Source organism: Rhynchophorus ferrugineus, unplaced genomic scaffold (genome assembly GCF_030347505.1).
Source record: "Rhynchophorus ferrugineus isolate W39M unplaced genomic scaffold, kcgeb_rfMv2 rfM4, whole genome shotgun sequence".
Classification (NCBI taxonomy): domain Eukaryota; kingdom Metazoa; phylum Arthropoda; class Insecta; order Coleoptera; family Curculionidae; genus Rhynchophorus; species Rhynchophorus ferrugineus.
In genome coordinates, this window is record NW_027472583.1 from 24,811,636 (window position 1) to 24,836,691 (window position 25,056).

General features: G+C 33.7%; 1 protein-coding gene across 1 annotated transcript; it reads left to right on the forward strand.

Annotated features, from left to right (window-relative positions):
- The first annotated feature begins 176 nt into the window (after nucleotides 1-176).
- On the forward strand, nucleotides 177-24,971 carry poe (E3 ubiquitin-protein ligase-like protein poe). The gene is made up of 78 exons (XM_076403101.1): nucleotides 177-345; nucleotides 465-562; nucleotides 828-1,070; nucleotides 2,319-2,503; nucleotides 2,559-2,740; nucleotides 2,805-3,003; nucleotides 3,066-3,191; nucleotides 3,242-3,400; nucleotides 3,468-3,653; nucleotides 3,711-3,951; nucleotides 4,006-4,160; nucleotides 4,218-4,395; nucleotides 4,455-4,639; nucleotides 4,694-4,817; nucleotides 4,876-5,102; nucleotides 5,178-5,339; nucleotides 5,401-5,603; nucleotides 5,665-5,824; nucleotides 5,876-6,073; nucleotides 6,157-6,327; nucleotides 6,385-6,549; nucleotides 7,060-7,379; nucleotides 7,434-7,594; nucleotides 7,653-7,896; nucleotides 7,966-8,119; nucleotides 8,179-8,364; nucleotides 8,420-8,577; nucleotides 8,628-8,795; nucleotides 8,857-9,102; nucleotides 9,168-9,310; nucleotides 9,363-9,515; nucleotides 10,405-10,674; nucleotides 10,731-10,990; nucleotides 11,054-11,209; nucleotides 11,267-11,423; nucleotides 11,506-11,711; nucleotides 11,765-11,942; nucleotides 13,241-13,406; nucleotides 13,461-13,605; nucleotides 13,660-13,938; nucleotides 13,995-14,136; nucleotides 14,195-14,356; nucleotides 14,413-14,710; nucleotides 14,773-14,926; nucleotides 15,235-15,594; nucleotides 15,652-15,820; nucleotides 15,878-15,982; nucleotides 16,104-16,196; nucleotides 16,259-16,449; nucleotides 16,509-16,683; nucleotides 16,766-16,951; nucleotides 17,081-17,303; nucleotides 17,355-17,799; nucleotides 17,867-18,176; nucleotides 18,229-18,776; nucleotides 18,846-19,070; nucleotides 19,132-19,437; nucleotides 19,486-19,578; nucleotides 19,640-19,780; nucleotides 19,838-20,009; nucleotides 20,067-20,417; nucleotides 20,470-20,831; nucleotides 20,938-21,151; nucleotides 21,202-21,312; nucleotides 21,366-21,798; nucleotides 21,850-22,033; nucleotides 22,090-22,223; nucleotides 22,280-22,421; nucleotides 22,474-22,607; nucleotides 22,684-22,929; nucleotides 22,986-23,166; nucleotides 23,226-23,324; nucleotides 23,383-23,560; nucleotides 23,616-23,997; nucleotides 24,054-24,221; nucleotides 24,275-24,422; nucleotides 24,482-24,638; nucleotides 24,739-24,971. The coding sequence occupies exons 1-78, from the start codon at nucleotides 215-217 to the stop codon at nucleotides 24,801-24,803; spliced, it is 15,615 nt and encodes a 5,204-aa protein (XP_076259216.1). The 5' UTR covers nucleotides 177-214; the 3' UTR covers nucleotides 24,804-24,971.
- The last annotated feature ends 85 nt before the right edge of the window (nucleotides 24,972-25,056 follow it).

The window sequence follows — 25,056 nt, forward strand, 5'->3', positions numbered from 1 at the left end:
ATTTTATTACATACAGTTACTATAAAGAAAATAAAATATAATATAAATATTACTATACAAGTAATTAGCAAATATAATCACTACGAAATTATATTTAGTAATGTATTCAACCCTTAAGCATATGACGTCATTGGCAACATTGAGTTTCAATTGAAATAGCATATCGGAATAGTCATTGATAAAATCGTTTGTCATTTTACCACAAACTTTACAAATGGTTGAAGTTATGGCAGCGAGCAGTGGCGGAGTTGATTGGTCTCTTGTTTTAAAGCCCTTTTTGTCTCCTAATTATGAAAGTTCTAACACAACAGAGCTCGTAGAGCTGTGCTCTACCATTGTAAAAAGGTATTTGTTTTAATTCCCGACTGTTAATGTGCGTAGATGTTTAAAATTAGATTATCTAGTTTTGACAGCGGATTTATTCTTTTTTGTGGAATTATTGACCTTTTTTTCTTTTATTTTAGTGAATCTGAAATTTGGAGGCATAAAGAGACTTACAAAAACTTTTATAATACATTTACGGTATTAGCTGCTGACTATATAAGTAGTAGTATATCAAAACGTAAGTTATTTATTATGAAATTATATCTATAAGTACTGACATCAATCGACTCTTTTTGACGATTGATCCTTTTTATTTGTGGGTAGATGCCAAAATTTCATGCATTTTATTTTATTCAACTACGTCTTTGTATAAAAATATATACAAACAATAAGGTATTTTAGGTTAGAAAAATCAAATGTTTGCAATAGGGTCAGAATGTCAACATCTATATATTAGTTGAGTTATTTATATAGGCAGTGACTAAAATTATTTATTATTACAGTATCTGGTACTCAACTGGTAACTGCAAGTGCAGCATGTAGGGTTCTTTTACAATATCTCCTTAATGCATTACAAAATGCTGGCAGTGAACAATACCAAGATAGTGCTGCTATAGAGCGTTACCTCAATGCTATAAGAGTTCTCTGTGTTGGTACAGGATTATTGAGCACTACTGAAGTTTCTAGTTTAGTTGATACAATGAAAGGTGAAAATCTGCCTCAACAACCAAATGTATCACATAGTGGTAAGCCAACATTATATTGTGAAATTTTTTATATAGGTATTAAATTATTCATTCTTAGAATTGATAGCATGCAAACCCCTGTATTATTTAATTAGGATATCTTTATAATTAACTTGTTTAATAACATTGTTTGAATATAAATATTTTTTAAAAATCTCGATTTGAAATTTCTTGACATGGATGGATATCAAAAGGTAATAGTGTTTTATTTATCATTGTGAGATAGATGACTTAATATGAAGAAGTGTCATTAATGTTAAAAATTATTGGTGTACACATTTCTTTATGTTTTTCCTGTGAATAAGTTAAATATTAATTAATAAAATATTCATTTTCTTACCTAATTTTATTACCTAATATGTTTTTAAATAAAGGCAGGTCGGTGTTGAAATGGAACAAGCTGTGTGTGGGGTATTAATGAAATTATTTTTTATTTGAAAGCTCTTTAAATATCGGCCGCGACTTTTCACTGTTGGCCTGGATCTAAGTGGTCAAATCACACCAGGATGATTGCATATCACCAAGGGGTGCCAAATCATTCATGCAGAATGTCCACCATAATGTCTCTGTGTAGTATATAGCGCCATCTTGTTGAAACTACATGCCGCCGACCGACGTAATTAAATTTAGTCAGAAATCAATTGGTTATCAAACTTCTGGAGCGCTCGCTGTTGTGGGGATTCAAAAGATAGAGTATCCAGTAAACTTTCAAGAACAATGCAATGTTCTCGCTCGATTAGGTGTTTCTTTAGCTGATTGTCTACCGAATCGATCATTTGGATTTTGGCCACTCAATGTTCCCTAACTTTGGGCCATTTTGTCTGCTATAAAATGGGCACAACGCCCACAACTTTTGGACAAGAACAAGAACTGGTTAGACACCGCAAAACAAAATGGCAGGCAATATAGTCCCGGTCTTATCGAAAACACTGTAATTTGTATCCTGTCAATTGATATGTTTTTTAATATAATATGCTTATCAATATTCCAGTCAATTGTTAATTAGAATTTGAACATTTTTTGTATTAACATGCTATCATACTTACTTTATAATGTAATGTTATTATTATCTAACTAAATGGAAGAAATTTAAATATTATCAAATTATTAAAAATTATTATATTTATATACTTATTATATTTGTATTAGTGTCATTAAATTATTTTACATACGTTTAAAGATCTTCCTCTTTTTATGAAATGCATGTGGTATGTGGTATAAAATGTAGTATTATGATTTCATATATAGGAAATGATAAGGATGTGAGTATTAAACAAGAGTCCTCAAAGAATCGTCCTGACTTATCAGCGGCCATCTTTGAAAGACTCACTTTACCGATTCGGGAGGGACCGCACGCCAACGCAGCTGATCAGGCTATTAGTTTACAGTTATTAGCTGAAACGGGTGAAACCGATCCTATATCAGAGATACATGTAAATTGCTACAGCTATTTTTAATTTTCCGCCAAACAATTACGTCATTTTTCAGAGATTGTTTCTGAGAACTAATACAGAAAATCTTCAATCATTGAAAGCTGGCGATACTCTTATTGATTTATGTCTCAATTTACCCACGATAAAAAAATCGAAGTTAAAAGTCGAAGAAGCACTAGCAGGTAGACCTTTTAGCATACCATCAAACCACGCAGAAGCTTTAGCTTTCAGAAACAGGTCAGGCCGCACTGTAATCCTGAATCAATTATTCTTTTAACTAATTTTGTTAAATTTCTTATAGTCTTCCTCAGACAGTGTCAGAATTAACACTAGCTATTTCGGCTATACATCTTCCTGTACTAGAACCGTTAAATCCTACTAAATTAGAAAAGTTGTGCAGTCTTGCTATGGCAGCACTTTACTGTGCTATGGCACAGTCTTCTGCTAGTGCCTGTTTAGCTACTCCAAGTGTGGTATCTCCAAAATGCGGTGGTCAACAGGTAATTCTGTCAATACATTTTTGGAATGTTACCATATATTGATAAATACATATACACTTTAGGGGCAGACTGCAAACTTGAAAGAGGAGGATTTGGATTCCAATGCGGTGAAGTTGGTTGAAGAGGCATTGAATATGTATTCATATATTGGAAGCGTTATCAAAACGTCCTCAAGAGCTGGCGGTCATGTATGTCGTTATTGTTAATATTAATATATGCTTACCGTGTGTTATTAAAGGTCTACCAAAATTACATTCTTGCTGGCGCGTGGGTATTAATTTCGGGATTACAAACTCATCTAACTCAAACTACTAGCGGGTTTTCTGCCGATAAGTCATCATCCAGGGACCGAGAGCAAACGGAAAAAGGAAGACCTAGTCCAAGCAAACAAAGTCAAGTATATGTTATAATGATTGTAAAATTAAACAAGCATAACTGATATTTTTTGTGTTTTGTGGTACTAGAATAGAGAAGCTGTTGGAAGTTCAATGGGAAGTGGCGGACCAGCTAGGTCAGGACTGCAAAAATTTCAACAAAGTTTTGGAATATTAAGTGTTGCGTTAGCTACAAGAGCATTAGCTCTTTTGTCGGAATTATTTGACGATTTGAATCTAGAAGTTTGCGTTGGCCCTGCTGGAAGTTTGGCGACAGTAAGATGAACCCATAACAGATAAACGAATTCAAGTTAATACTTTTTCTACTAAAAGGTTGAACCTGCTCCTCTTGCCATGATGGGCCAGTTCACGGCTTTACAAAGAGTGGCAAGAGTCTTAAGTGCTGCTCCATTAAACCATTTACTATTCTACCTGTCCATAGTAAGTTATAGGAAAGCGTGTTCACTGAAAAGATTCATACCTCCTGAAGGAGACAACTTTAGTCAGTCAGATTCAACTGCATATTTTGAAGACATGATTCTGTGCAGTGACGAAAATTCAGAAACAGATGAAGGCATATATTCAAAGTTTTCTGAGCTTTCTTAATTTAATATAAGTTTAATTTTAGATGATGACAGCGAGCCTTTGTTGGGTCAGTGGTTTGAGGAAACTCTAGTGCCACCTGAACCATCTGAGGCTAAATCTCCATCAGCTTCTGACAACAGTGACTTAAAATCAAACCAATCCAATCGCGGTCGTTCGGTTGTCCCAGAGAAAGGAGAGGTAGTTTCAGATGTCTTGTGGTTAATCGTCTAATACTAAAAGAATTACTTGTTATAGGTTGATGGATACATTTCTTTAGCTACCAACATATTTGTATTCATGAATAAACATTTTCTATGTTCTAAGTCCACTCTAATTGGAAGGTACATAAAGAATGGATTAACCGAACAACAAATGATAATTTTAGCGGCAATCATAAGGGATCTGGATAGGGAGTGGTCCAAATCAGATTTTAGTAAGCATTTAATTATTATAACTAAAGAACATTAGGATAATTATAAAAATTCGATTTAGGCGAACCATATGGTGAATTTTCAAATTCTTTAATGAAGTTTACTCATAATTTAATAACGAGCAATAACTTGACACCTCTACAAGCTTGTTTGCTGAATCATTTGGGTGTTTCTCCTTGGAATGCTGATACACCTCATGGGTGGCCCTTACAAGTATTCCCAAGAACTTTAACTGTGTTGACTCAGGTATATTTTGCTAATACACGGTCATCGCTGTTCTTTGACGCCCCCTTTTTTTAGGTACTGTTATTAAGGTCACAAAATGAAAAAGAAGCATCTGTTATAAGTATATGGCACCGTTTAGTGAACACTTTAATAGAAAACGTACTAAATGCACCTCAGGGTTCTGAAATGGAAATCGAAGGTTACTTTAAACATTATATAAGTCTAGTTTTCAATGAAAATGCATTTTTGTGTTATAGATTTGAATGTTGAGCACGCCGAAGTATTGTTGTATCTGTTTCACTCTCTGAATCTTATGCAGAAGAAGTCTGTTGTATTACTAATGGCTGGAGGAGTCCTCCGATGTTCTGAAGTAGCGCGTAATAATTTGAAAGATTCCCAATTGCTGAATTTATCACGTTTATTGCTTTTATTTGATTATATCATGAAGCATTTATACGATGTACCACTTCCCCTTCTCGAAAAGGTTAGCTACAAATCAAGTTTTATAAAAATGCCAAATGACATAGTTATGACTCATCCCTATATTTCTTTTTAATAGATCCAAAAAAGCCTATTTGGTCTTACCAATTTAGCCAATGATTTCAAAGACCTTGGTTCTCCCAAGCCTGATGCTTTCTGGAGGGATATAGAGGATCCATATAGAAAATTCTCAAATGAGAATCATCCATCACCTAAGTTTTATATGTTATCAATTATGGAGGTAAAAAAATAAAATACGTAGGACTAGTGACTAGATACTTAATGCATAACATGAATTTTAGACAAGCAACCAGGAGTCCCCAAAGTTAGATGGTTTGGCCTGTAATTTTATTTTGGGCACACCGGATAAATTGAGATACCCATTGCTTCTTGATGCTTTAATCGAAATATTAAACATTACACAAGGGATAAGTTCTTCTGGAATTCCGAAGATGTCAATTTTAGGACTTTGTGCTACACAATATTGTTTCACAATTTGCTGGAAGTAAAGTTTCGCCCATTCTTTAATACGACTTTCTTTAGTAATTTTTGTACATTTATTCTAGGTTACTTCTATTACTACCTCCATCAATTCCATACCTAGAACGACTAGCTACAGGCGAAGTGTTGCCTCCTGGCTCTTTAATGCTACACTCATTAATATGGGGTGCAAGAGCAGGTCATAAAACGTTTAATAGATGGCTAAAGGACTGTTTAGTGAAACAAGTAATATGGTAACTTAAATGATTTGGGGAATATCTAATGTTTATACTTCAGGGCATGTTCACCCAAAATACTGATAAACTCTTGAAATCAGTAACAGATGCTGTTCATAATTTAGAATATGTGGCAAACATTACGAAGTCTTGCATTATCAGTCTAACACCTGACGTGGGCAGAGGGATGTTAACAAAAGATGCTATGCCACCAGTGTGGCAGTTGATGTTATTGGACAGTTTAATAGCTAAGTTAGAGGTAATTTTATATATATTGATAAAGTAATAAAGCATATTTTTCAATAATAGCCTTTATCTACTGATCAGTAAAAAATATTTTAGGTATCACTTGAAGATATTTTAGATGGAGAAACACCATCCATCAGTGCATCAGAACATTCATGTGTTCAAGAACTGTTTCCTCATGTGCTAAAACTTACACAAGAGCTGTTACATTGTGTGAAATGGTCGTTATTCCATCTCGAAGTTGATTTGAATGAAAGCCTAGAGAAAGTAAAGATATCAGTACTTCTTCCGATTTAGTGCAAAATAAGTTTATTTCTATTGCAGATAGAGCTTAAAGATTTGGAACCAATGGACGATGTACTGGCAATTTGTTCTGCCGACAACAATTTATTGAATACAATATCAACTGAAATAGAAACATATTTACCGGCGCATCTTAATTCTACAGTTCATGATTGGAGAAATGGTTACTTGGATGATGCCTTTTATGTAATATACATTAAATATACATTTATCCCAAATAACACAGCTATTACATTTTTAAGATCATCTTATTTAGATTATTCGTCCAAAATGGGCTGATACAAAAATAAAACTATATTTCAGTTAGTAAATATTTTATAGCAACTTTTCTAATTCAGATCTCATATTACAACTATTGAAGTACATTATAACTAAGACAAAGATTCTTAGCATACTACATTTTTTCTTTTAATTCTATCTTGTTCATGTAGTTCCAGAACTATCTATGCCATTTCATCCCACAATTTTCATTAAATCTACAGGATGATAATTTGATATAATAACTTTACTAAAGAGGAAATTTAATTTGTATGTACTGCAAGTACTACTGCTGTCTATATGACCTTTTGTTTTAATTTCATCTTTAATTCTTCATTCATCATTCATGTAATATTTCATCTATCACACTATAGCTACTGTGTTATAAAGGGATGACAATATTTAAAACATTGTATCTCAAATTTAAAATATTTTTAGTCTCAATTTTGCAATGACATCATACCTTCCGATAGCTACATCATAAGGATAGTAGACGTGCATTTATCGTCCCTCTCTAAAAATGCAGCCTTTAGCATTGATTTGTCTCTAAAACGTACTCTGGAAAACTTGACCAAGTTTATAGTACAACACGCTCCTAAAATTGAAAATACCGACACGAAAAACAAAGCAATAGATGTTCTAATGTCTGTTACTACAGATGCACGCACAGAATTTCTTTATAACACTGCAATTAAAGCTTTAGACAAGATGATTGGCGATAATGAAACTGATGAAAGATTAAAGCGTTTCTATATCAGGTAGTAGATATAATTTTGTTGAACTTAAAACCGAAATAAAATTATATTTTATAGAGTACTGCATCATTCATATAATATTCTGATGCAATATACTAGTATGACAGCTGATCAGAAAACTATGGTAGACGAAAACATTTTACATTGTTGCTTAAAATTCTATGAAAAAATTATTGAAAAAAGTTCTGGAAGACAAGCCTTGGAAACATTCTTCACTGGTTTGTATATACCATGAAAATGAAAGCACATTAAATTAACACCAATTATCCCTTTTAGGAGAAAAACACTTAGTAAAGGTCTTAATGTCTGTTTCGAATCCTCGAATGTCCCAACAATATAGTACGCGTGTATTACACTTTTTTAATAAATTGTTTCAAGCCGCTGAAAAAAGTTCAACTGACCCTAGTCTAAATTATCTCTGTTCAAGTATGAGTAAATTAGCTGAAGTAGAGAGTGAAAAACTTCAAATGTGGTTGAGACAAATAATTTTGGGTCCGAGTGAAACCGATCAAGTACAAAGGTCTGTAACTATATCACAAATCAAAATTATGTGTATTTAAATTATATATTATAATTATTATTACTTTAGCGGTCCGGTCCTTGATCTTAAAAAACAATCGGCAAACTCTAGCGCAGACGGAAAAGAATTATATGTAACTATGGGAACTCACGATGACAAAAAATCGCTAGTACAAGAAAATAGCCAACTTTTGAAGGCTTTAACCAGCTATATAGTAAAACAGGTTAGTTCAACTATCTTGAAAATAGAGGAAATATGATATTCAATTAAAATAAATTATAGACAAGCAATGTAGCCGAAAATGTCTCAATTACTATTTTAAAAGCGATAATTCCATTGGGCAGTCATATCCTTGGGCCTTCATTGGAAGGTGTCGGATTTACTGAGCTTATGGATGTTATGACAATGCTAGCTGATGCAGGATTAGGAAGAGGTCATACCTACCTATTTCCTGCCGTTGCTGAATGGGTAAAAGAAATCTTATTGATATTTGTCGGTTAAATTTATAATTGATATATTTTAGATTGAGCAATGTGTAAAGTATATCCAAAATAAGGATATTAGCGAGAAAATTATAAATTCCCCAGATACCCTGAGAAATAGCAACATGTTGCAGGCCGCTTCTTGCATTTTAGATTACTTAAGCGATGTTGTATTATCTATCACCGAACAACCTCCTAGGTAAATATACAGATACATTGTTATTCTCTATAATGCTTTTTTTTTACTAGATCTGTATCTCCTCAATGGGAGCATGAAAGCCCGTTGGATCTTGAGATAGACTGGCAAGAAGATGTTAATGATGATGATGATAGTGGAGAAGATTCTGATGAGGATTCCTTGTGTAACAAACTTTGTACATTTACTGTAACTCAAAAAGAGTTCATGAATCAACATTGGTATAGGATAAATGTATTTTTTTCTCTAATGTACTCAATATAATACTTAATCGATTTTTAGGTATCACTGTCATACTTGCAAAATGCTTGATGGCGTAGGAGTATGTTCCATATGCGCTCGAGTTTGTCATAAAGGCCATGACATCAGTTACGCCAAATACGGCAATTTCTTTTGCGACTGTGGTGCCAAAGAAGATGGTTCATGTCAAGCTTTAGTCAAAAGAAGTCCTACATCAAACACTGACAGTGGCAGCAACAGTCAAAAGAAAGAGGATAATGGAGAACATGTTTTAGCCAGTTCATTAAGGTATGGGTTTTGAGAAAATATCGCAAAAAAAACAGAATAATTATAAATCTTAAAAAACTTTTTAGAAGAAGAACTAGTTCTCCAATACCTATGGACAAAATTCTGTTTGATGAAAAAAGAGGAGAACGTGAAAGGAAAAAACTTGAAGAGTCTAAGGAGTTTTTGCTTAACAACTTAAGCTCTAATAATATGGGCTCGTCACTTTTAGGTAAAAATAATCCAATAATTTGAATTGACTAAATAATGAAATTTTATTTTAGAATTTTTGCAATGCCTAATACCCGCAATTGAAGCTACCTGTAATCAGAATAGTCCCGTAGGATGCCACGTTAGAGGTGTTAAAGCATTAGAACAATTACATAAGTCAGAAAAGAAATACATTCATACTGATCATTTAATGGTACCAACACTAGGTAAGATTTTGGTTATAAAACCTCATTTATTACTTTAATAATGACTCGTGAATTTTATATATAATAATAGATATATTTAAATATACATTTACATTTATACAAACACGATGCCCTTTTGCATTTTTCTGGTAAAACCATAATTACATCACTGTAGAACTGCTGGGATTTTTCAGAAAAAAACTGATGCATCATTAAGACAAACGGAGCATATAAACTTCAAAAGCATACTTCCTCCTTTTTCAATTTTTGCCGAGTTACTAAAGATGTATGTGGTCTAGCACTGCTAGATTCGATCAGCTCATGATAAACAGTTTCTTTCCAATTCAGCGAATCACTTAGCTTTCATTTGTATCAGTGGAACTTCGCAATCGTTTGTGAAGATTATTAACTACAACAACGTATTGTACCTGACTTACTTTTCATAGTCGTGAATCATTCGTTTCACAAATGGCCCGATTTTGTTTGTTTTTTTACCGGCGATTCATAAATAGAAAATAGGTGCGTTAAATTTTTCACTATCAATTAATTAAAGCATAGAGCTTATTTTCCAGTTTTATGTAACTGGTTCATGGTCGATGTTTAGTTCCGTAACGATGTTCCGAAATGAACTATGTCCATAGCTTGATATTTTTAAGAATTTCACTCACTTCAATGATTGACCGGGCAAACCGGAGGTTCATTTTTAACATCAAAATTTCCCGAATTAAATTAAGCAAACCAATTTTGACACTGGCATTGACTTAAGTTCTCATTGCCATAAAAACCACAATTTTCAAAACGTAGCGATTTTTGTTTAAATAAACGAAACTTTTCAATCCCTATAGTATAGTTTTGTAGAACATCTAAAATTACTGTTTTTCCAACCTTAAGTTTGTTTTTTGATATTAAGGTTCTCAGGAAGGTGCGTTTGAAAATGTCAGAATGTCTTATGCGGGTGACCAAGGTCAAACTATAAGACAACTGTTTTCTGCCCATATTATACGCAGAGTAGCAATGTGCTGCATGACCAGTACTCAAGGGAAAAGGCAACATCTAGCAGTTTCCCATGAAAAAGGAAAGATAACTGTGCTGCAGTTATCGGCGCTTCTCAAACAAGCCGATTCAGCTACGAGAAAATTAACATTAACTAGGCTTAGTTCTGCGCCTATACCCTTCACAGGTCAGTTAATATTCTCTAGGGCAATAACAAATTAAAACACATATTCTTTATTATAGTACTATCAATGACATCAAATCTCTGCAATGAAGACTTTCTGGCCGTCTGTGGCCTTAAGGATTGCCATGTGTTGACGTTCAACTCAAACGGACAAGTAACCGATCACTTAGTGTTACATCCGCAATTGGAGACAGGCAATTTTATTATCAAGGCTTTATGGTTACCCGGTTCTCAAACTCGATTAGCTTTAGTTACAGCTGATTTCGTTAAAATCTTCGATCTTAGCCAAGATGCCGCCAATCCTCAATATCATTTTTTGGTATTAAATAATTCTAGTGTTTAATTCTCCTGTTCATCTTTAATATTTGACTCTATATTATAGGTCCCAAGTGGAAAAATTCGTGATTGTACTTTTATGTATGAGGAGGGTATATATCACATGTTACTTATGTCATCTCCTGGTCATATTTACACGGAAGTTCTTAATGATGATAGCTCCACCAAATTTGGCAGTTTTTATGTGACAAATACTCTGGAGGTAATTATTATTGTTGACGAAGCACATGTTTTATAATTAAATTTAATTTATTTTTAGGTATTTCATTTGGATATAACAGATTTAAATGGACAAATAGCTGGAGGTGGTGTGTCAATTTATTATTCGCACACCTTAATGTTGCTATTTTACAGTTATGCTCAAGGAAAGAGCTTTATTTCGCCCATTATTCCAAAGAGCAATTGTCTCTCTTTAGGTACAAATTTAGATTTACAAAATTACTGTTCAGTTTCTATGCATGATGAATCTGATAATTTATTTTTATGCTTAATTTGTAGTATTTCCGATAAATCTCCCAACAACTGCTCCAACAAATGGTTCCAATTCAAAGAGTAATAGCACTCGAAGTCCAACACCTCAACCATTATGCCAGTGGACTGAAATTCCAAATCATCCAGGTCTAATCTGTTGTGCTATGCAATCAAGTAATCAACCGGTCGTACTTATGCTTAAACCCGACTCTATAATGATCCAAGAAATAAAAGTAATAGAAACAATTTCACTATAAGTATGAAATAATAATAATTTAATAAATAGGTGGTACCAGCAAAATCAAAAATTATGGATATGGTAGCAATTAGGCATAGTTCAGGTAGTGAATTAAGGACTACTCTAATTCTGTTATGTGAAGATGGAAGTTTGAAGATGTTTATTGCGAATATGGAACATACAGGGTTTTGGATGTCCGGCAGTATACAACCAACTGTCCCTATGGGTAAGTTTATTAATATTAACCTTATTGTAAAAATTAACCTAAATTTTTATTTTTATTGTTGAATATCATTTTTTCATATCATTTTATTCTGAAAACGTTATAATTACGTGCTATAACTTTAGCAAAAGAACAATACAAGTTTTAAATAATTTACAAAAAAGTCTATAGGTTAGAGTTTTTCAATAGGAACAGGTTAACGAAATCTTTTTATTTAAAAGGTTCATGTATGCTATTTTGTATTATCGTTCAAAGAAACATTGCGGCTTATTACCGTTGAACAAATCCGAATAATTTAGCTTTCAGTGACTGTTGCGCAGATCCGACTGAATTTGAATGAAATCTTGGGTTCTATTATTCAATGATGTTATATTGGGTTGGTTAAGTCCCGATGGAAAATTCGAGAAAGGACGAGTTAGGACACGGCGATGAATTGTAACACTGTTTGTAAACACTGACGGATATAAGCTGTATCTTCGGCCGACCGGGCGTTTCCTTAACATTGATTATTCACTAGATCTGTCGTCCTCAATTTAGTCAGAAAATTTTGGAGAATATTTGGCACATTTTGTACTGCCATTTTATTGATAAGAAAGTTTGGATGTGCTACTTAATCGCTCAACTGAATAGCAGGCAACAGGTTAAACAAATGCCGCCAAAACAACATGGCTGCCGCATGCCGCCAAAATAACATGGCTGCCGCATGCCGCCCATATCTCAATTTTTAATCTCACTCTCTATGCAGTTAATGAAAATTTAGTCGGTAATAAATATATTATCTTACCTTGTAGCTGAATGTAAGGGTGGTACAAAATTCATAATACCATTAAACAGCTCAAATACTGCACTTTGTTTTCCATTCATATTTCAGTATAATTTGTTCTTATATATATACGGTTTGCCTTGCACTTTCCACTTGATTGTAAATAAACTGTAATCAATGAAAATTCGTTCATAAAAATATAATTCATTACTATTTTTGTTTCGCTTACCGATGTCAAAAATATAAGGAAATCTCGCCATATTTTTACATTTCAACAGTTGCACATAAAACCTAAGATTGTAACATAACCTAAATCAAGATTGTAACATAACCTAAAAATGTCTAATATCAAATGTCAAAAGGAAAAGTTCATCAATTTCAGCAAATTCTATCAATTTGACAGCAGCCCTTTCATACATGGTTTTCAAAATAGGTACACAACAAAATCAGTATTAGCTTATTTCTAACCTAATGTTAATTAGTTCAGTATTCGTTCAGTATCAATGTTTCCAATTTTATTTGCCTGAATTAATTTTAGGTAACTCATTGAAGTCTAAGAAAAAGAAACCCCTTAAATCTGGTAAAACGTCCAGTACACCTATTTTTCCAGTTGACTTTTTTGAATATTGTACTGCTATGAATGATGTTGAATTTGGCGGTAATGATTTGTTGCAAATATATAATGCGGCTCAGCTTAAACACAGGTATCAAGATATAACTTTTTGTCGTAATCAGTAGGTATTCATTATTTCTTCTAGATTAAATACAAATAGCCTTTACGTAGTATGCAATAAACCACAATTTCAAATAGAAGTTACCAATAATGATCCCAATATGGTCATTTGTGGTATTAGAGTATTAGTAGGAACTCAAGATCCACAAAAAGCCCCAACTTATGTCGAAGTAAAAAAGTTGATAATATTTGTCTAATACATAAATGAGATTATTTAATTTAAGGTCTTTGGAAGAGTAATATCATTTTCTGTAACGAGAAGTCGCTGGTACGATGTGCCTTTCTCTCGAGAAGAAAGTTTGCAAGCTGATAAAAAGTTAACCATAGTTTTTGGACCTTGTCAAGATCCTGAGCTAATGACTATGATTGATAGCATAAAAGTTTATGGCAAAACCAAAGATTTATTCGGATGGCCTGAAGATAATGATGACAATGCAGCTTCAGCAGCAGGTAATACAGCTGGCAGTTCTAATAATAATCAAGGAACTAGTACTAATAATGAGGTAATACCCAAATAGAAAATCAATTTACATCAATAATTCAAATACATGTAATCTAGGATCAACAATCTGGTTCTACACATTCACTTTCAAAGTTAGAGCGATTAGCAATGGACATATTTAAAAGCTTAGACGCGTCATTATATATTTATTCTTCAGAAGAAAGATTTACCAAACTTAAAGCACCAGCGTTACAGATAGGTAGGTATTTTAGAAGTAGAAAGTGCAATGTCTATTCAAACACATTTTTCTGTTATAGCTACGAAGCTATTAACACTTCCAACACCACCTTCGATACAAGTTCATTCTAAAGCCTTGATGCTAACTTTGCATCCAACAAAACAACAGTACCATAGTTACAAAGATCAGGCCTTATTGGAACATGTTCTAGTAGACTTGACTGCGATGGCAGAGAAGAAAGGTGAAATAAGTTATTTGAAATATGGGAATGTGAAATTTATTAATGGATATTTTTAGGCGCTGAATCGGTAGATTTGGACGCAGAAAGCTATTACCGTTTAGTTTTAATAGTCAGGGGTATAGCAGTATCAAGACCCCAAAATTTAGTAAAGTTTGCCGATAGTCACGCTTCTATACAAGACATAATTGTGGAGGATCCTCTTGACAATCCCGAGGAGTCCAAGGAAACTGCGGCGACAATGGAATCCAAAAAAAGCAAACATTTACTTATTCAACTTATGGATGTTTTATGGATGCTTCACAAACTGAATCCTGAAATACCCGCTTTAGCTCCTGTAGTTGTACCAGGATTAAAGTATATGAATATTAAATGTTGAAAGCTTACATGTAGATCTTACATGTTATTTTCTTTTGTAGATATACCGAACAAGTTATTCATTCTCTGGTTGAAATTATACATGCTTTTCACAGTTCAGAGAACTACAGCAATATTACTTTGTCTCTCTATTTACAACTACTATTATGTCCGGATCCTGTTATCGCATTCAGTTCTAAACAAGCATTGTGCAAGGTTAGTGCCCTGATTAGTAGAGAAAAATTATATTTATTTTTATGAATTGACAAAGTATTCAGATCTAAAGGCATACAATTGATGCATACACAAAATATTCTTATATTTCATTTTTTACTCATTTTGATCACTATTTTAAAAGTATACAGCAAATAAAATTAAGATTTTAAATAAGTTAGTATTGTTGGGAATAAAAAAGACCTTATCTACTTAAATGTTTAGAAAATTGCGAAAGAAATACTTAGTAGTAGTACCTATTATAGCATTGCAAGTTTAATTTTAAAGATATTGTATAATTATTTCCTAAGGTTTTGAAGCCGCGTGTAAAGCGCCGTCGTGTTTATATACCGTCACCCGCACGCTGTGAGAGTCCTCAACCGTCGACGGTAAAGTCAACATCTTCCGATCAAACTCAACCGTCGACATCATCTGCAACCAATCATAATGAACCGTCTAGTCAGCAGGTAGCACTCCCTACAGGACAATTTGACGTCGATATGGTGGAAGCGATAGGGCTATTAGAACAAGGTGCTCACCAAGAAGGAGGTGGAATTAATCCTTTGGAAGCTTTATTAGGTGGTGGAGTGGGATTCCCTCCACTTCTCGATATTCCTGCCGACGCAGATGACGAAACGATTGTCGAGTTGGCAATTGCTCTTAGTTTACAAGTATTCAATATATTCTAAGAATAGCTCCAGGAAAATATTTTAATTTAAATTTTGTAGGATCACGAAATGGGTGGCGCCGCAGGGCACGATCAACATCAGGTTTTACAAAATCTTCAGGCCCAACTTAGAGGGGCCGCTCAAGGCCAAGTTGCTGCTGTTGCAGCCCAACAAGAAGCGGCAAATTTTAGTGATACAACAGCATCAGCCGCCGGATCTGATGATGAAGGTAGGTGTATACACAGTACATGAAGGTGGTTCATGGGTAAATCGGATTATTATTTAGGATCCACTGCAGCCACCGATGGATCAACTTTACGCACTTCTCCTGCCGAACAAGGCGGCAGTGCAGGTTCTGAAAGTGGTGGCAGTGGTGTAGACAGTATTACAGGTAATTGTTAATAAATAACATTCCTGTCCCATGCAACCCCAGTATTCCTACCATGATCCTTACCTCAAAGGAATATTTTAAGTTAAACTTTATATTATTACTTCCTATATTTAATTAATAGGCGAGCATAATGTATCAGGCAGATCTTCTGCTTATGGCGATGATGGAATTGCTATTAGAACAGCAGAAAGTTCTTCAGGAATTCCAACTCAAGGTTAATAAAAAAAATAATATCAAAAAGGATAATATTAGAAATTAAACTTTATTGATTCATAGCTAATTCTGGAGTTGTTCAAAGACCATCTCAAGGTAGTGACACCTTAGCTCAAGTTCAAGAAGATTTGGAGTGTGAGAACGAAAACAGTACTAAATTACACAGCCTAAGATTGCAATTACTTGAAAAGCTGATAGAATACCTTCCCAGACTTAAAAATGCCAATGGTGTTAGAACTTTACCATTACTACAGGTATATATTATATGTTTATATAATTGTGATCTTTATATATCTATTTTGATTTTCGTTAGGTTATATCTCAACTTACAGCTGATTTAGATGGTACATGTGAAAGAGACAGAGTGTGTCTAGCATCTTTATTAAGCGCAATAAATGAAGAACTTCAATTTAAGGGAGAAGACATACAAAGTATATGTACCAGAAGTAAAACAGGAGAAGTACATTTACTACTGTTGAAGTTGATTTGTAAGTTGCTCTTAATGCTAGAGCGCTTTTAAATGAGCATTTCTCAATAATTCAGGGCGCCATTAATTATCTCTATTTCTAGCAAATTTACTCCAAAGAAATAAATCGACCTCCAAATCTGGTAGCAGTTCTGAAACATCTAATTATGTGGCAAGGACAGGGGCCAGTTATTTCCAAAAAGCTGGCATAATCACTTTTTGCCTTAAAATATGCCAAAATCTGCTTACCGAATATTGGAAAAATCAAACGGAAGAAGATACCAATGCAGGTAAATAAAATATGTCACTGTGTCTTCACTATCTTTTAAGCTTAGTAATTTTTATTATATCACAATTTCTTCGTTGTTTGTTATTCGCTTACTTTATTTAATATACAATTTAATGCTAGATTTATTTAGTAGGTTCTTCCAATGGTAATTTATTGAAACCACACTTAAACTATCCTCTACCCGACATGACGCCATTCTTTCTAAAGAATCATTTGAAGGAAAATTCAACTGATGTATTTGCAAATTATCCCCATCTGATCACGGAAATCATATTGAGATTACCTTACCAAGTACAACGGCTTTCTGACAACAGTGATAATATCACCGTAACATTCGATGGCCAGTGGTACAAGTACGTTTATGATTATTTTCAACATACACGTTATTAATAATTTGGTTGCAGGTATTTGTGTGAATACATGATGACCTCCTTACCTCCGGCGTCTAGAAGAAATGCGAGGAAATTATTACTGTATATTTGTGGAAATAAAGAAAAATATAGACAATTAAGAGATTTGCACGCTCTTAGCACTCACACAAAAGGTGTAAGGCAGTGTTGTGTAAAAGGGGGATACCAAACAAACACTGATCTACAACATAGTTTGAGTCTTCCTTATGATAGTTTAGTAGAATTGGTAGAACATTTGAAGGCCTGTTTGGATATTGCTTTGTTCAGGACTGGAAATTGGCAGAAGTTTTGTCTGCATACAGAAGATATTTTGCCCTTTTTGTTGAGAGTTAGCTTTCTTTTGGATGATGGCGTTGCTCCTACCATATTACAACTCCTTACAAGTGCTCTAGTCATTAATTCAAATCAGCAGAGCAAGAAAAGTGAAAGTAGTAGCAAGGTTAGTGAAGTTACATGCTATTTATTTTATATAGCATATATTTGATATTATATTTGTTTTATTATAGACAAGCCGAAAAGATCGTGAAAAATCTGATGATTCAGCAGTGGAAGCCTTATTTGAAGAATCAAACTGTGTCGCTCTAGTAGAGCAAATCAACAAGCAGGTATCAAGAGAAGTGCTTGCCAGGTTCATAAAGACATTTACCCTAGAAAATAATACCACCACAGTTCGTTGGCAAGCACACGGTTTGGTATTAGCCATTTACAAAAATTCCAAACCTAAAGAGCAGGAGGCATTGCTTGAACTTTTGTGGCATCTTTGGCCACTATTACCAGCTTATGGTAAAAAAGCAGCACAATTTGTTGATTTACTTGGTAAGAGTATTAAAAAGAGTGTCTGATTTATTATTTATCGCTAATTTTACAGGATATTTCTCATTAAAATATACTGAAAAGAAAGAAGGTGAACAGAAAATCGATGAATATGTACAAAAAGCCGTATCTGTACTACGTACACAGAACGAGATGCTAGCTCATCATCCTAATGCCAACTTGTATGCTCACATGTCTCAGTTTGTGGAATTAGATGGCTATTATCTAGAGTCGGAACCTTGTTTAGTATGTAATAATCCGGAAGTACCGTTTACTACGATAAAACTTTCTTCGATAAAAGTTGATTCTAAATATACAACTACAACTCAAATTGTGAAACTTCTGAGTAGTCACATTATAAGTAAGATTACAGTTAGAATCGGAGATCTAAAGAAAACAAAGATGGTTCGTACTATCAATATTTCCTATAATAATAGATCTGTACAGGCAGTGGTGGAAATTAAAAATAAACCAGCTCTCTGGCATAAAGCAAAAAAAGTTACATTGCAATCTGGACAAACTGAAGTGAAAATTGAATTTCCATTACCAATTGTTGCCTGCAACTTGATGATTGAATATGCCGATTTTTATGAAAATTTGCAGGTACTTTTATCAATAACTTCATATTATCCCTGTTTTTAGATCTAAGTCATTAATATAATATATTTTTAGGCAAGTAGTGAAACACTTCAGTGTCCAAGATGTAGCGCATCTGTTCCTGCTAATCCGGGGGTGTGCGCAAATTGTGGTGAAAACGTATTCCAATGTCATAAATGTAGAGCCATCAATTATGACGAAAAAGATCCATTTTTGTGTCACGCCTGTGGCTTTTGCAAATATGCTAAATTTGATTTTTCATTGCAAGCAAAACCCTGCTGTGCTGTGGAACCAATTGAGGTAAATAAATTAGGATTGATAATCTTAAAGCTATTAGCTAAATTATAATGCCTCATTTCAGAATGATGAAGATCGAAAGAAAACAGTGTCCAGTATCAACACTTTGTTGGAAAAGGCAGATAGGATCTATAAGCAGCTTATTGCGAACAAACCTACATTAGAATCTCTAGTTTTAAAAATAACTGAACATATAAGTGATAAGAAACCAGATGAGCAACCTACCAATTCTAGTAACAGCACTCAGAATTCAGTTAGTACTGTTCAGATGGCCCAAGTTAAAGTTAATAAAACTATTCAGATGTTGGCACAACAATACTGTACAGAGTGCAAGACTTCATTTGAAGAGCTCAGTAAAATCATTCAAAAGGTTTGAGTGCTTTCTAGATTTGTTCTTAAATAACCGCTACATTTACAGGTTCTTGCATCTAGAAAAGAATTGGTTACATATGAAAGGAAACATCACGACACTGATTTATCAGAAAGTGTATCCGTGTTTAATGATTTACAGGTATAAAGCAAATTTCGCTAGCTGTAAGACACAAAGTATATAAGATATCTTTATTTTATAGATTTCGTCTAAAGCCCCATGTGTCACAAACAAATGTTATGGTTGTGCTACTGCAGCAACTGAACACTGTTTAACTTTGTTACGAGCACTAGCCCTGAATAAAACCACACGTCAAACTCTCTGTTCATATGGATTGGTACAGGTTGGTAATTGATATTGTATCAATATTTTATCAATAATTTTTTCATAATCATTATAGGAACTGGTTTGGAATAATCTTAGAAAAGGTAATGTTAGTAACCAAGAAGATGTACGATTACTACTTTGTACTCTAACGAGAGATAATCCAGAAGCAACTGAGGACTTGTGTAACTTATTAATGAAACGTATTACAAATTGTCTCAATGGCAATTTAAACAGCACTGATTTAGGTAATCTTGGATTTGTTGTATTTTGTCAAGTACTTAACATCAAATTCTGTATTGTAGGAGCCAGTATAAGACATGAAATAGCTTTGTTGGCTGCAATGGTGCAAAAAGAGGATGAGTGTTGGGAATTGAAACTAAGTTGCATGATGTCTTTGTTCCTTAAGGCTTGCGAAGACGCTAAAAGCCCTATAGTAATGGAAAGTGTTATATTACCTTGTTTGAAAATCATTCAAAGTCTCATGAAGATTCCCGATCCCGCTAGAGATCAACCAACCGCCAGTACCGGTAGTAAAAAATCCAAAGATAAATCTAATACACCTAAAAACGTTGTTCTTGCAAAACTAACTTCATTACAAGCACCAGTTGAAGTTCGAAAATTTTTAAACAAGGATATCATTCACTCATTCTCAGGTAAGTTATAACGTTGTTTTAAATTATGATTCATAAAAAATTATCAATATAGGTTGGAAAACACGATTGGTACGTCGTACAGAAACAACTAGTCCTTCTTCCTCAGCAACTAAAGAGGATATTCATAATTTATATCTAACTGAAAAATATGTGAGAAAATGGAGAAGACATGTGAAGAAACTAAACTCAAATAAAGGATTGGTCTTGAATGCTACTTCTTGGATGGAAACTGTTCTATTTAATTCCAGTTCCAGACAAGCGAGAACTGTTGCTTGTAGTATTATTGAAGCCATGTGTACCACATATGAAAATAAGAAGGAAATTATCAGTCTTCTGACTTGTTTCTTATCCAAACTAAGCGAAGCTGGCGAATCATCCGCCGAATTTTTGAATCTTTATCAAAGCCTTATTCAAGTAAGTTTAAAATTCCGACATTTCCGAAAGTTAACAAGTACAGCAGATAATTAATGAGAGGCTAGGAAAATCGCTAGGATTGTACTACATATTTTTTTATTAATAGGAAACCCCTTGGAAACAATACTTAACTATAAAAGGACTTCCATTAGTTCTTGCGAATCTAATGACTCATGAAATTGATCAGTTGCATCGTTTGGAAGCTACAACTTTAACATCGGATTTAGCTCAAGGTTATGCCTTAAATCAATTAACTGAATTGTTGGCTGGATTTTTAGACGACAGTTCAATCCGAGGGCAATATAAATCTAGACTTGTTGGTATGTTATATTGGTATTAAAAAGGAGTTTTTGTATCACTTTTTCTCTAGGAGCGATACTTAATGGCTATTTATCTCTGAGAAGATTAGTTGTTCAGAGAACTAGACTTATAGATGAGACCCAAGAAAAACTCCTGGAGCTGCTAGAAGAAATGACTACAGGTAAAACAAATTGTTTTCCATGCTTACATTGATTTGTAATGTGTAAATTGCAGGAACTGAAGAAGAAACAAAAGCATTTATGTCTGTATGTATTAAAACTGTTGAAAGATATAGTCTTCAGGATATCTTGACTCCCGTCTTTATTTTTGAAAGACTGTGTTCTATTATTTATCCTGAGGAAAATGATATTGGCGAATTTTTCCTTACATTGGAGAAAGATCCACAACAAGAAGATTTCTTGCAAGGTCGAATGTTGGGCAATCCATATTCCAGCAATGAGGCTGGTCTTGGCCCACTGATGAGAGATGTTAAAAATAAAATATGTCAAGATTGCGAACTTGTAGCCTTATTAGAAGATGATAATGGCATGGAATTATTGGTGAATAATAAAATAATGAGTTTGGATCTACCTGTAAAGGATGTTTACAAAAAAATATGGCTAGCCGAAGGTGATCATGATGCCATGCGTGTTGTTTATAGAATGCGGTATATAGCTATATGATATTTTTTATCTGGGTTTTAAAAACTTTTTTTTAGTGGTTTGTTGGGTGATGCTACTGAGGAGTTTATAGAAACACTTGATAATAAAGGTCAAAATGCTGTAGATAATGAAGAAGTTTACAAAATGGCCAACGTTCTGGCCGATTGTGGAGGGCTAAAAGTCATGGTAACAAGACTAGGAGCTATACAAAATGTTTGGAGGGCAAAACCTCTACTTCAGGTATAACCTACTCCATGACTTCAGTATATTGTATTCTAAAATTAATATGTTTTCAGGTTTTATTAAAACTATTCCGATTGAGTATTAAAGTCAACAAGTGCCAGGAGGTCTTGATTGATCCGGAATTAAGAGCAATGGAGGTATTTTTGAAAATATTAAAATTATGTCTTGAAAGTGATACCGATTCTAGGTAAAGTATATCTTGTACTAGTTTGGAATTGAATCCTCTAACAATATTTATTTTAGTCAATCGACAGTAACAGAACAGCTTTTAGACATAATGGAAACATTAATGTCAAAAGCTACAAGTAAACCATTTAGTACTTTTGAAAAGTTGTCTATTACTTTTGGTGGACCTGAATATGTCAAGTCTCTATTAGCTTTCACTGTAAGTAATAAAGTAAAGAGTTGCCAATGTATAATGTATTTTGATTATTTAGGTCCACCCATCTGTTAAAAATAACTCTTCAGTTCTTAGTCATTTGACGAGAATTTTAGCAGCTTTAGTATATGGAAATAAAGATAAAATGGAAATTTTACTTAACCATTTCAAGAACATTTTAGAGTTTAACAGGTAGGTAATATTTTAAATTTAACTATCAAGAAAAAAAAAACAAATACACACTAAATAAACATGTATACATTTTTAGATATGATTTTGAACACACTACAGAGGATCAACAAAAACTGGAACTATTTTGTATGTTAACTAATAGCATTGAGAAAAACGCTATAGGAAATACTGTAAAGGACTATGTATTGTCTCTAAATATAGTTAAGGATGCTTTAGAATATATAACCATGCACGCACCTTGTGTTAAACCCACTTTGTTACGTACCGATAGCGATGAATTAAAAGATTTTATTTCAAAACCGGCACTAAAGTACATTTTAAGGTAACCAAATTCAATTTGCTCATTGCTAAATAATCTTACTTCTTATATCTTCTTAGATTCCTAACTGGGTTAGCGTATAGTCACGAGAATACTCAGTTAGAAATATCCAAAGCAGACACAATTCCCATTATACACCGTTTGGAACAAGTTAGTTCAGATGAACATGTTGGATCGCTGGCTGAGAATTTATTAGAGGCTTTGTGCACCAATCCCGTTGTTGCTAAACAAATTGAAGAGGTACTAATGGATATTTCTTTATATAAATGTCAGTTTTAATACTGTATATTCTCTAATAGGTTAGAGAATTTACCCGGTCTGAAAAGAAACGCTTGGCTATGGCAATGAGAGAAAAACAACTAGGACAACTTGGAATGAGAACAAATGATAAAGGACAAGTGAGTAGCTTGAATTTGTTTGGTTACATATTTAAACTGAATATTTTAATTTATTCAGGTGACTGCCAAGTCAACCATTTTACAACAAATTGAAGAATTGGGCGAGGAATCTGGTCTTGTGTGTTGTATATGTCGAGAAGGTTATAAATATCAACCTGTTAAGGTTCTAGGAATATATACTTTTACGAAAAGGTGCAACGTGGAAGAATTCGAAACAAAACAACGTAAAACTATTGGTATGAATACAGTACCATTATATACCATATAATAAAATTATTTTGTATATTGCAGGTTACTCCACTGTGACTCATTTTAACGTTGTGCACATTGATTGTCACATGTCTGCTGTTCGGTTAGCCAGAGCCCGAGACGAGTGGGAATCGGCTGCCCTTCAAAATGCTAACACTAAATGCAATGGGTTGCTACCCCTTTGGGGACCGCAAGTTCCAGAGTCAGCTTTCGCGAGTTGTCTAGCTAGGCACAATACTTACCTACAAGAAAGTACCAATCACAGAGATATAGGCCATAGTTCAACCATTCACGACCTCAAATTATTGTTATCGAGATTCGCGCATGAAAAATCTTTCCACGAAGACACTGGTGGTGGAGGACCACAGAGTAACATGCATATGGTACCATACTTGATCCACGTGGGGCTCTATGTTATCAACACGTAAGTAATAGTCTCTTTGCAGGTTTTTAAACAAAACTATCATTCTAAAATTGTAGTACCAGAGTTTATTCGAGGGAATTTTCTACTCTCACCTCATATACTACTACCGATATTTCCGCTGATTTAGCTTACCAATCTGAAGGACCACAATATATGGCAGCAATGGCTTTATATTTGAAGAGCAGAGGCGAATGGGAAAAAGAGAGATTAGCTCATTTATCAAGGTACTTGATAATAAATTTGTAAATCAGTTAATATTGGGTTTAATTCTCATTAGATTGATTGCAATTGCCCAAGCACGCCATGTTCAACCTGGAGGAGCTAGTAGTGGTCTCGGCGATAAATCCGTCAAAAATTATACTGTATACAAGCCGTATTTAATATTTTATGGTTTGGTGGATGGAATATATAAATACTTCTTTAAGGTATTCATTTAAACCAAGCAACTGTTTAATTTAATTTTAATTTTATTATTCTTAATTAGGATGTAGAAGGGGAATTTGAACAATGGCCCAACAATCTAGCGGACTATATTCGCCACAATGACGAGGCACTTATGAAGAATTCCGAAAAACTCTTAAATTATTATACTGACGAATTGTTGCCATGTACATCATTTGGAGAATTTTGCGACGTCGTCGGTAAGTTTAAGAATACCGGGGTGCCGCTAAGAGTTTAAATATCAATTTTATTGTATTTATGCTTTCATTTTTTTTGTATATACCTATATATTTTTTGTAGGTTTGCTTGATGTTATTCAAGATACTGATAATTATATCAGCTCAGTGCTATCTAGCCTCAAATAAAGGTTTCACGGGTTGAACATAGATTGAGTTCCGAGGCTGTTTCGAATATTTCCGCTTGCTGAATTTATATGTAGCCGAAAAATGTCGTTGAACTAAATTATTTAATGATTACAGTATATACATTTTAACTTACATTTGATTTTAATTAATAAAAAAATGATATCAAAATTTGCATTTTATTTGCAATATTAATAAGTTATGGATTAGATAAAACCGGGATAAGGTATATTTTCGAAGCTGCAGCTGATTGTCC